General features: G+C 47.7%; 1 protein-coding gene across 1 annotated transcript in view; it reads right to left on the reverse strand.

Moving 5' to 3' along the window:
- The window catches only part of NSMCE2 (NSE2 SUMO ligase component of SMC5/6 complex), a 696,967-nt gene that overhangs the window by 663,411 nt on the left and 21,017 nt on the right, over positions 1 to 12,539 (reverse strand). The window contains exon 3 of the mRNA XM_078686783.1: positions 5,698 to 5,849. Coding sequence (XP_078542909.1) covers positions 5,698 to 5,836 — 139 coding nt within the window. The 5' untranslated portion in view covers positions 5,837 to 5,849. The remainder of the gene's footprint in view (positions 1 to 5,697; positions 5,850 to 12,539) is intronic.

Consider the following 12,539-nt stretch of genomic DNA (forward strand, 5'->3'; position numbering starts at 1 on the left):
CCAGACGGCACGCACACGACTTCTCCCGCAAGAATAGTAGAAGTACTAGCTACCCACTATGAAACGGTGTACACCGCGCGTAGTGAGGTGACAGTGGAGGACGGCATGACATTCCTCCAAGACATTCCCATGACCACATTAGCTCCAGAGGACACGCAGGCACTAGAGGAGGACTTAACAGGGGACGCATTGGGGAAGGCCCTAGCAGCGTTGCACACCGGAAAGGCCCTAGGTCCAAACGGGCTACCAGTTGAACTTTATAAAACAATGTCTCAACAGCACACTCCACACATGCTTGCCATGTACAATGAATGTCTAGAAAAGGGTACACTCACACCGGACCAGAGACTAGCTACCATTATCTCGGTGCACAAACCGGGCAAACCGCCTGACCGACCGGCCTCCTATAGACCAATCTCCCTGATGAATGTAGATACGAAAGTCCTTGCGAAGCTACTAGCCCTCTGACTACAGCCCCACCTCACGAATTTAGTTCACCCGGACCAATCCGGCTTCATGCCGGGAAGAAACACATCCCTTAACCTGAGGCGTATTCATGGGGTCATGCACCGTATACCACTACTGCGGGAGGATGCAGCCGTTCTCTCCCTTGACGCGACAATGGATTTTGACCTTATAGAGTGGCCGTTCCTCTTTGCAGTGCTAAGAAAACTGGGGTTTGGTCCAAGGTTCTGTGGATGGGTCAGACTCCTCTACACAGCCCCCCAGGCACAAGTGGTTGCAAACGGCCATACGTTGCGTATAATAACATTGGGGCGTGGAACAAGACAGGGATGCCCACTCTCCCCACTCCTCTTTGCTCTACTCCTGGAACCACTAGCGGTGAAAATCCGGCTTGACACTCAAATCAGGGGGATAGCCTGGGAGGCGGGTTGGGAGGACCGCATCTCATTGTATGCGGACGACGTTTTATTCTACCTGACATCCCCTTCCGCATCCCTGGCCGTCCTGATGGACATACTCAACTCCTACGGTGAGGTGTTGGGCTACACCATTAATTGGACAAAATCATTGCTATACGTCCTAATGGGTGACCCACCCGTACTGCCCCCAGACTGCGAGATACAGACGGTCACCAGAGGGTTCAAATACCTAGGAATCTACATTACACCTCAAGAATCGATTTTTATGGAAGAAAACCTGCTGAAACCTCTACTGAGGCTGAAGGCTGATGTTTCCCATTGGCGATCTCTACCGCTGACACTACTGGGGAGGGCCGCGCTCTTTAAGATGTTGGCACTCCCCAGATTCCTATATATTCTACAGAACACACCATTCCCGGTCCCACTGAAGTATTTCAAATCAATAGATGCAGAGATCTCTACGCTCCTATGGGACGGAAAACCTCCTCGCATATCGCACTCCAAACTGTCCCGCTCTTGGTATGATGGGGTATCGCCCTACCCCACACGAAACTATACTACTGGGCGGCACAGTTGATGGTAGTGAACCGGTGGATACATGCCCCACAACAGGACCCAGCCTTCCGCCTTGACAGGGCTGTATTGCCCCCAGATCAACTACTGAAGGCGCTATATTCCAACAAAAGACATCACACACTGACAGGCCCAACAGCACACACGGTCAAAATATGGCATGCAGCGCAGAGGGCCCTAGGATGGGACGGAGTGCTCACATTAGCCACACCCCTTTGGGACACGCGCCGTCTCCGTACCCTAGCGAACACTAAGGGCTTCCGCCAATGGGACCTTATTGGCATTTCTAAGATAGGTGATCTGTGGAAAAGGGGGCGGTTATCTCCTTCCCCGCCCTTCAAGAGCAATACGGAATGGCAGACACAGAGAAATATAGATATATGCAAATCGCGCACGCACTACAGAGCGCCATCCCAACAGGTACGGCACTTGCAGAATCATCCCCCCTAGAAGACAGACTCCTTACGGACCAAATAGACAAGAAAGCAATATCGCTTACATATCAGAAACTGATCAACAATCTCCCGGACCCTACAGTAGTTCTTCGTAGCAAATGGGAGGTAGAACTAAGAGACATTGAGGACGAAGACTGGTTACATGCCCTAGCATCGGCCAGAGAGGCCTACATACCCTCACGGCTTAAACTGATACAAATGAAAATAGTGCACAGAGTTTACTATTCCCGTACACTCCTACATAAATTGGGCCGTACCCAAGACCCAAACTGCTTGCGAGGATGTGGCTCCCCTGGCACATTCTATCACATATTGTGGGACTGTCCAAAGATAGAGAGATACTGGGACCACATACTAGCAGAAATCTCCGAGGCAGCCGGGGTGGACCTGCAGAGGGAACCTAGATGTTGTTTGTTAAATATGTGGTCGCCGACTGATATGAACCGGGGATTGCAAACGTGGGCTACACTGGGCCTAGCACTGGCAAAACGCAATATCGCTAGGAAGTGGGGTTCTGGAGTGGTTTCCTCACGAACGCAATGGGAAAAGGACATGGACACAGCTATGGTTGCTGAAAGGGCTGTATATATGCATTGGGGGTTCCCCAAGAAATGGTCCAAGATATGGGGGAAATGGAACGAACACCGAGGACAGATATGTAATCCCCCACCGGAAATGTCGGATCCAGAAACTAGTCCATAAGGGGGTGAAAGAAGACTCAGCATATTACGAAGGTGTAGGAATTATGTTGTTCTTGAGGGGAGGGAGGGGATGTACTCTCGCACTGATGAGGTCTACCACTGAGAAACGTGCGGCGTAAGACATGGTGGGAGGGTAGGAACAGCCGTGAGAGAAGGACCACATCCCGTATGGAAAGAATTGGGACCCAAACTGTATAAATATATGCGATGATAGTCATGATTGTTATAGTTACAATGTACGGCAAAGTTCAGAACTGACCTAATGTATAACTGATCAACTATTTCTTAATGTAATTGGTGATGTATAAGTTGATGAAAAGCTAAATAAAATGTTTAAAAAAATAAATTAAAAAAACATACTTTGGAGGCACTGCTTACCACAGATATTTTTCAACTAATCTTGTGTGAGATGGAGGGGGATTAGTACCACCCCATACAATGGTCCTACGCTGGGGGAAACGCACACACTTCCATTACTGGACCCTCTTTTTTTTCCTTTCTAATCTCTAGGTCTTTTATTTAAAAAAAAAAATTTTTTAACTCTTCCTACCCTGGTATTACAGGAAAAATGCTATTTTATATTCTCCTTTCAGTCAAAAATAAAACTTTGCGGGCTTTATGTTCCGTCGCAATATTCGCCATGCCCATAAAGCCATAGGGGCAATAGATTGCCATGTCCGTCCCACAGCACTGCTTTCAGCAGACATAGACAAAGCCTTCGACACGTACAGCTGGCCATATTATTTTGCGCATTTGCGACGTCTTAAGATAGGCCCTCAATCCCTATCATTCATACAACTTCTATACACAGACCTCACAGCATCAGTGCAGGTGGTAGGGTCGGTTTCCCATTCATTCTCTATTGAGTGAGGTACCCATCAGGGAAATCCACTATCCCCATATCCATTCACGCTAGCGATGGAGCCACTGGTGGTGTGGGTCAGGATCACGCCCAGGTATATAGCACTGTATGCTGACGATCTCCTGTTTTTCCTTTCAGACCTCAATAGGACAGGCCTAAGACTTTTCCAAATTATGCAGATATTCGTCAAGACCTTCGGCATCTTTATAAATACCCGCAAATCGATCGTATGGCCATTATGGGGAATGAGTGAATTGGGCGCATGACCAAAGGCTCTGACTGTTGCCACAGAGGAACTAACATACTTGAGTGTATTTCTGTCTGCCTCCAGCACACTTCATGGGAAAAAAATCTTGCCCCATTGTGGACGCAAGTCAAAGAAGAGATGCGGTCCTGCTCGTATTTGCCACTGTTCTTTTTTGGAAGATCCGCTATTTTCAAGATGGTATCTCTCCCCTGCCTTAACTATCAGATGCAGAACCATCTGATTTTGACACACAAATGCGATATTAGGACAGTTTCTTCAGGGAGGTGGCTTCGCTCGGGTGGCCTTGCGAACATGCTTCCAGTCCACATGCTGTGGGGGGATAGCTACTGCAGACATTCAATCAAACTATGCAGCATCCCATTTACTACTGCTAAATGAACGGTGGTACGGGGATAGGCGAGACGCAGCATATGCAGTGGAGTGCTGGTTGATGGGTGACACAATCCTTCACACACATCTGTATGTGGAGCCGGCGTCGGACCTTGCCACCGGCGATAAGGGTAGTATTCAGGGTCTGGAGACAATCACTTCGTCCGATGGGTTGATGGGGCAGATTAACCAGGGAAACTCCCTTGTGGCACAACGGTCTTCTGACCCAGCTGGCCACGCTAGCCAGATTTAGAGGCTGGGAAGATATTGGTATATCCACGCTCTGGGTGGTCATGCCGGTTCGATCATTAAAGTCTTTCCAAGAGCTCCACAGAGAATATGACATGCTTCGCACACAGTTCTATAAATATCTCCAATTCCGGCACGCCCTATCTACCTACATTATGCAGATCGAAACCATCTCTGAATGTAATCCTATAGAGGCTAACGTTTTCATGGGGGACCTCTGGGACCACAACATCGCTAAGATATACCAATCTCTCATTACCAACGGCCCTACCACATTAGAAACACTTAGAGAGGCTTGGCAAACAGACCTAGGCACGCTCCACGACAATGACTGGACAGAGGCGCTGGAATTCCCGTGCAGGCAGCCATTGCCTCACGACTGCGGCTTATTCAATACAAATAACTGCACCTGGTATATTTCACCAGACACAAGCTCTGGAGGTCAGGTCTCGTGGCATCCCTTATATACTTGCGATGTGACGCCACCTTGCGATACACATCAGGTTCTGGAAGGGGGTCATGACATGTCTTCTGAGGTGCTGGGCAGGGATATTCCTATGTTGCAGAGACTGGCCCTACTACACATTTCAAAAGGGATTGGGGGCAATAGTTACAAGCGTTACCTACAGTTTCGGAGTCTTACATTGGTGAAACCAGACATCTCCAAATTGTGGAAGGCCACCTCACCTCCCTTATTTCCATCCCTTATAAGGGGTTTGGAAAAAGGGGTTGGACCTTTGCATGGGTATGAAGCTACCTATATTTAAAGCTAGGGGGTGTCCACAAAAATACCATAAAATCTGGAAGAGATGGGCAGACTACCAAGTCCTCTATCTATAGCCCATCACTAAAATGAGAATAGGTACAGGAATAATGGGAAAACAGAAATAGGGAGGGAGTCGATCATATCATTATGTGATCCATTAACATCTAGAAAACAGAGGTGGGGGTACTAGCATGAGACTGTAGGGTAGACGTAGCACAACAAGTTGCATCTTGGAATGCTAGGGTTTTATTTCACTTTGTTTCATTTGTGCATAGTTTTGATAAAATGAATGTCGAAATTATAGATGTATTGCAGAATTATGCCATTTCTACTCAGAAACCCAGTTGAACCAGACTGTATTTGGCTGCTGACAAAATAAAGTATGTTCTTAAAAAAAATAAACTTTGATTAGAAAACTTTTAGCCAGTCTTATAAATCTATTTATGGAAGCAAGATTGTTTGTCAAACGGCAAGTGTTAAGACAACAAACAGATTGAGAAGGGATTATGCATTCATTAGGTGAAAAAAATACGGAATAGAAAAACAAATTAATTTCAAACTTCCACTTACTTTCCGTTTCTAAGAGATCAAGAGCCACATTCGTAGCAATTTCCATTCCAGCGTTGATGTAGGCCTGACAATTCTTTAGCGAGGAGATGGAAGAATCAACAGAGCTGAATGAAACTACCATAGATGAACGCCCAGGCATCTTTAATTGTTACCTAGAAGTATTTAAAATAATATTTATAACTTTTACAGAAAAGCTTAATAGGGAGGATATGACTACAGATAGTGAATACTTATATTTGGTATTCCTACATACTAGCTTTGTGAAAATATTACATGTGTACTACATGAAAGTAGTCATGACGAAATATTACATGTGTACTACATGAAAGTAGTCATGACGAAATGGTCATGACGAGCTCAGCTCGTCATGACCATTAGAACGCTCACACGCGGGGCTAATTAGAGCGTTCTAAAGAAACAGGTGTGGTCATGACGAGCTCAGCTCATCATGAGCACACGACCACCGTGGCTCATGACGAGCTGAGCTCGTCATGAGCACCGGGGCGCTGTGCGTGCTTTCTTCCCCCCCCCAGCACAGCAGGGGAATCAGCCCCGTAGGCAAGGGGCTAATTGGGGTCGAAGGCAGTCCACCACAAGTAATATAGTGACCAACTTGTTAGGGCCAACACAAGGTTTCAATAGTTTAAACTTGAGCTCAACCCCTAGTAGCTATGGCACAAAACAGACGGACTTAACCTAGAGAAAATGTGTAAAGCACTTCACGTGCTAAAACTGTTAAAAAGTAAAAAAAACACAAGTCACAATTAAAATCCTACTCTAATTAATGAAAATAGAGATAAAGAAACATTTAAGAAACAAAAAGACACCAAACCAGATAGGTCCATATGGGACCTGAGATATGATGTTTTTAAGATACAAGAGAAAAAAGGCCAAGAAGAAATGTTCTCCTTCGCATATGAATGGGATCTAGGCTTAGTTTCAAGCCTATCGTGATGGAGTGCAGATCGCATATGCCAATACGGTCAAAGTTTTTACCTTCTGGGGCCATATTACAGATGGTGCCCCGGGGGAGCATCGGGCGTTTACGCCTGATTTGCGCGCCCGCGGGGCACTTTGGTATTATAGAAGGGGACGCAGACGCTTGTGCGACCCCTTCTATATTACCGATAGAGCTGGCGCACTTAAATGAGGGAATTCCTTTGACTCTGCGCCCGCACCACATTACAGACACAGGTGCCGAGTCAAGGAAGCCCTCAGGAGACGCACTGACAGTGCGCCATTTAAAAGGTGGCGCACTGTCAGTGCGCCTCCTGACAGCAGCACTCTGCAGACATCCCCTTGCAGGCGTGTGCAGGGACTCTCTAAATCCCGTTGATACTGCAGGCGGGTGGCGCCTGCTCTGTGAAAACACAGAGAGGCAGCTCCGTGTTTTCACATGAATGCGCTGCCCTGGGGGCAGCGCATACACCATAATGGGGCGCAAACAGTGATAATGTGTAATACGGCCCCTGGATTAGTCTCTGACCTTTTTTTATAACCAATTTTATTGATATTATTGAAAACAAACATAAAAGACTGAAGACCAGCAGCGGTTGAAGATATCGTTGTACAGTAAATACATGGCATTATTGCAGCATAAGGCAAACCCCATGAAAAGCTTAGACTATGTGAAAGGGCAGGGTAAACTCTCACTGCGATGCCGCACCTGCACAGACGGAAAGTCAATCGTCTAGCACCCACACCCATTTGTCCCATACTTGCTAGACCCCCCCTGGCCTTATACAAGGGCCTCTCCTGTGCTGCACACCAATCCACCCCTCTGAGCCATTGTGACATGGCGGATGCGACTGGAGTCAACCAGGTAGCCGCGATGTTCCTTTTGGCCACCATCTTGGCTGTGTTCAGAAAGTGTTTGTCCGCTCTGGTGCCATCCAAACCATCAGTAACCCCCAGGAGCACATTCAGCGTGTTATCGGGCACCTCACGGAATACCATAAGCATGCAATAACGGGGTAAAGCCATACCATATGGAAAAAATCAGCGTTTTGCAGGTTACAACGGGGACACAGCACGTCTGCCCTGAGCCCCGCACTGTTGAGGCGCATCGGTGTGAGGTAGGCGGCATGAAGATAGTATAGTTAGACTAAACGGATACTCGCGGTGGCTATGACTGTCTTGGGCATCATTAGGGCAATCCTCGTCGTCTAGGGTCCCAAGCCATCCCTCCCACTGGTCTCTGATTCGGTGTAGTGCGGTGGGGGTATTGTTCGTGAGGGAGCAATAGATACGAGAAACCCCCCTTTTCCCTAGGTTGCCCAGCATGATTTGAGCTTTAGGTGGGCTGTATTCAGGTAAGGAGGTACCCTCTAAGATGTGGGAGCGAAGGACGTGGCGCAGTTGAAGGTACTGGTAAAACTCTGAGGGGTGTACAGAATATCGGGTTTGAAGGTCCTGAAAGGTACGTATATGATCACCTCCCCATATGTCTCCAAGTTGCAAGACCCCAATGAGATCCCAGGCTCTAAAGCCAGATAAGTTGGCGACCACCCGGAGCCAAGTGCCCTGCCATAGCGGGGTACATTGGGTCAGTTTGCCTGACCAGTGGGTGTAGCGCAGAGATGCCCGCAAGGCCAGGAGCACTCCCACGTCACGTCAGGCAGTCTATGAAATTTAAGTGAAAATTTCAGTTGGGCAAATCTGCATCTGACAAAGCCCCTTCAAAGTTGGAAATGTGTTGAGAAAGAGAGGCAGATTAAGCTGCTGGTTTCGGCGGAAAAGGCTCAGAATGGAAAAAGTCACATTCCACGCCCGAGGAAGTACTCTCATTGGTTGAATACTTTTGGAACTTTCATCTAGTCATAGCTGCTATTTTATGACTTAGGGCCCGATTTAATTCATGGCTGGCAGCCCGCCAATCCGCCATGGGGATGGAGTAAATTACTCCACCCCCATGGTAGAGAGGCAGCCCATCTAATTTATAAATGATCGCCAAGCAGGCAGTCATTTATAAAAGCATTGACAGGAACCACCGTGGTGGCGGTTCCTGGCAATGGATATTACTCAGTGCTACAAAACTGCGTCAGCAGGACGCAGCTCTGTAGGACAGAGTAATCTTTTTATCTATATAAAACAATATTAAATCCTGTTTCGGGCTTTCTTTTTGAAAAGAAACAATATAATGCTTCCCTTGCCAAGGGAGTTTTCTTCCATGGCAGGGGGAGCATTTTACCTATTTTTCAGTTCCTTAACACCAGTTTTTACCTGGTGGTAAGAACAGTAAAAAAAATTACATATCTGACCATCTAAATTGGGTAGGTAGACGTGTAGCCATTTCTCACACAGCCATTACGCCCAGGAGAGTCAGAAGAGTGTGGCCACAGCGGAGATAGAGTAGTCTCCACCGTGGCCAAACCGAAGGTCCATTCACATTTTAATTGGGAGGGAGGATAGTTGGGAGGATAGTCCTATCGGCGGTCACCATTCTCACAGAGAATACACACCACCAATATATCTAAATTTGGCCCTTAGTCTCTTTCTAGAAGCTTGGATCCCTCCAGCAGGACAAGGCTGCATCCTGTATCTGGGAAGGCCACATTGAAGTAAGATAGGCTTGACATGAGGGTCCAATGAACTTGATTTTCAGGCAGCAAAAGCCAAGAGCTGGACCAACCTCATTTTCTTCTCCAGCAAAGTCACGCCATCATTGACTTGGGTGGTTAGTCCCAGTCCTCCGTAGGTTTGAAGTCCCAAACCTTTCCAAGTTCAATTTCTTTCAGAGATTTCAAAATAAATCTCCCAGGACCAAAGAAACAGAACTTGGGGGAAGGGTCTCGCTCTAGTAGAGGAGCCCAGCAAGGTCAAGTTCTCTTCCAGTTTCTACAGGTCACTTGTCACTCCTGGAAAAAGGCTTTTCATGTCCCTGCAGCCACAAAGAAGGTAAGGCAATTGACTGTTAGAGTCCTCTTCTTTGTCTTGGGTACAAGTGGGAGCATGTCAATCCCTTCATGCTTCCTCTCAGGTTTCAGGCAGCAGGTTCAGTCCTCTTCTGTTCTGCTGCTGTTCTGTTATGCCACTTTTGTAGGATCTATAAGCCAGTGGGTAGAGAGGGATCCTGGACCCTCTTTAACAAACGAAGAAAAGGTTTCTTGGGCAACCCTTCCCATTTTTGCAGCATATCTTGTTTGTCTTACTGCAAACTATCCCATATTGCACCATTCTAGTGGAAATCTAAAATGGCACAGATCTTCTGCCTCTGAAGAAACCCTGTGGGCCAACCAGGGGTGTATTTAGGGTAATAAGCAGTCCCCTCCTCAGCTACACCAATGTGGTTCTCAGACCTGATCGCCTCCCACTGGGCTGGTGCCCAATTGACTACAGAAGGCCTACAGAACACCTGCCCTCCCTTCCTCAGATCTCCCCTTTCAATTAACTGTTGGTAAGTAGGCCTCACCCTGACCCCTATGACTAAAGTAAAGTCATGAACTCTCTCAGGTGTTCTTCCTGAGCGGACAGGTGTCACATTCCTCAACCCCAGCCCATCCTGCTGCACAGGCCCAAGCAAAGGAGACGAGGGGCGCGGTCCAATATGGAGAAGACCGGTGGAGCAGAGTGAATCAGAGCTTCCCATTGCGCCTGGAAGCCACGGAATGTGAATCGCTGTAGCCGGTCCCCCAGCAGAGAGCAGTTTGGCAGGTGTACACTACCGGGGAAGCTGAAGAAAGACTATGAATGCACCCAGGGACGCGGCAGTGAGCGCCAGTGTGCCAGGAGACACGGAGGCCTAACAAAGGATATGGAGGAAAGCGGGGGAATCCCGCTGTAAATTACAATTTTCAGGCCCCAGCAATGGTCAAAAGGAGGCACTGAGGGCCACACGAGGCGCCAGCAAGATAGTGGGGAGATCCAGCCACACCCTGCCTGACTCCAATATGGTGGAGGGGGGCCCAAAGAGACGTTTTCTTACAGGGAAGCTTTATTAAACTTGCCTGAAATTAGCACAGTAACTAGTGGGGAGTCTGGCAACCTGAATGTGTAATGGAGTAGTGAAGGCAGCCCACAACTCTGAAGCCATGAGCAATTTATGATGCCAGATCCTAAGATGGCCGCCATGAACAGGTGCTCGGCATAAGAAATCTTGCCTAATACATGGGTGAGGGCAACAGCGATAAACTGTGAATCCACAGAGTCTTACCAGCGGCTAAGCACAGCGGCAAGGTGACAGTATGCAGAAGGAGCAAAGGGGACCGGGGAGTCCCTTCGCCACGGCAGAGACCGCATCTATGCCACCAAAGAAAATCGACTCCTAAGGTATCAAGCTATTTTGCGCCTGCAGAAAAGAAATAAGTACAGGAGAGATAGAGCCCAGATTTTAATATGGCCCTGACCAAAGAAGATTTACTAAAGTCCCTAAAAGACAATATTCGCATCAGGGACCTGGAGGAGAGGCAGAGGGCCCTGACTTGGAAGCGTTTGTAGAAGGCCTCTTTGCGGAGATACTTGGGCCCAAGCAACTGAAAATCAAAATCGAAAGAGCCTACAGGGTGGGTCCGGCATTGCTGGGTGAGCGGCGCAGCACTCAAGAAATCCTTGTTAAGCTTCACTCATACAAGGTTAAGGAAGTAATCCTACAAGAGTCCAGAAACAAAGACTCCATCACGTTCCAAGGATTTAGCTGTGCGCTATTCCAGGACCTGGTGTAGGCGACTGTTAGACCTGGCACCATTGGCGTGGGTCTGACTTCCATTTTTGCAGTTGCCTCATGTGTTTTTGCTGATGTTAGATGTTTTGGGCACTGTGCCACTGCTATTCAGTGCCACAGTGCAAGTGCTCCCTATTGTAAATTGATGTATGAATCAGTGGTTCCATGTTTGGCTATTTGGTTTACTTATCAGACCCTAGTCTAGTGCATTGAGTGTGTCAGGGCGTGTAATCCAAATGCTGCCGGTGGGCCTGCAGCACTGGTTGTGCCACCAACAGAAGCAGCCTTGTAAAATGTGTCTGAGGTCTGCCATTGCAGAGCCTGCGTGCAGTCTGGTACTGTCATGCTGACTGGGCAAGTGCACCCACTTCCCAGTCCCTAAACCTTCCCTTTTCTTCATATCAGTCACCCCTATGGTAGGCCCAAGGGCAGGGTGCATTGTACGTATAAGGTAGGACAAGCCCTGATGTGTGTGGCATGTCCTAATAGTGAATTAAAGCCATTTTCGTTTTTCACTATTGCAAGACTACCTGTTCTCCATAGGCCAGAATGGGCTGTTAGAATTGTTACATTTTAAAATCCTAACAGGCATCTGAGAACATGGTAGAAATTCACGTTTAGTATGCCTGAGCTCAGAATAATAAAATAATCTTTTAGTCAAGTTTATTTTAATATTTTGTGTTTGCAAATACCACTTTTAGAAAGTAGGTCTTTGCTTGTCTAACCATTCAAACCTGCCTCTGCTAGTTTGTGTATTCCTATGTCTGGTTTCTGTGAGTGACAGGGCTGGGGAATTCCAGGAGACAGGCCGAGTCACCCAGTGGTGAATAGAGAGATCTGCATCTTGATGGGAGGGAGGAGTGCACCTGAACTCTGAATAGGGCTGTGCCTGCCTTCCACAATGCTGGCTCCACCTCCTGGGGAGCGGCTGATGTCTCTGCCCTGCACACTGAAAGAAGAGAAGGAAGACTTTCAAGAGAGTACTCCAGGGCTGTACTTGCCTTCCACAAACCTGGCTCCACCTCCTGTGGGGCGTCTAATGTTTCTGCCTTGCACTGTGAAAGGAGAGGAGAAGTCTGGAAAACAAAGTGCTCAGGAACTGGTTTGGACTAGGCACAGGCCCCCCTCTCCCCTCAGAGAACAAAGGATTTTGGGGTATAAATATTGGGACCTTGCTCCCATG

Source organism: Lissotriton helveticus, chromosome 4_1 (assembly GCF_964261635.1).
Source record: "Lissotriton helveticus chromosome 4_1, aLisHel1.1, whole genome shotgun sequence".
NCBI classification, from domain to species: domain Eukaryota; kingdom Metazoa; phylum Chordata; class Amphibia; order Caudata; family Salamandridae; genus Lissotriton; species Lissotriton helveticus.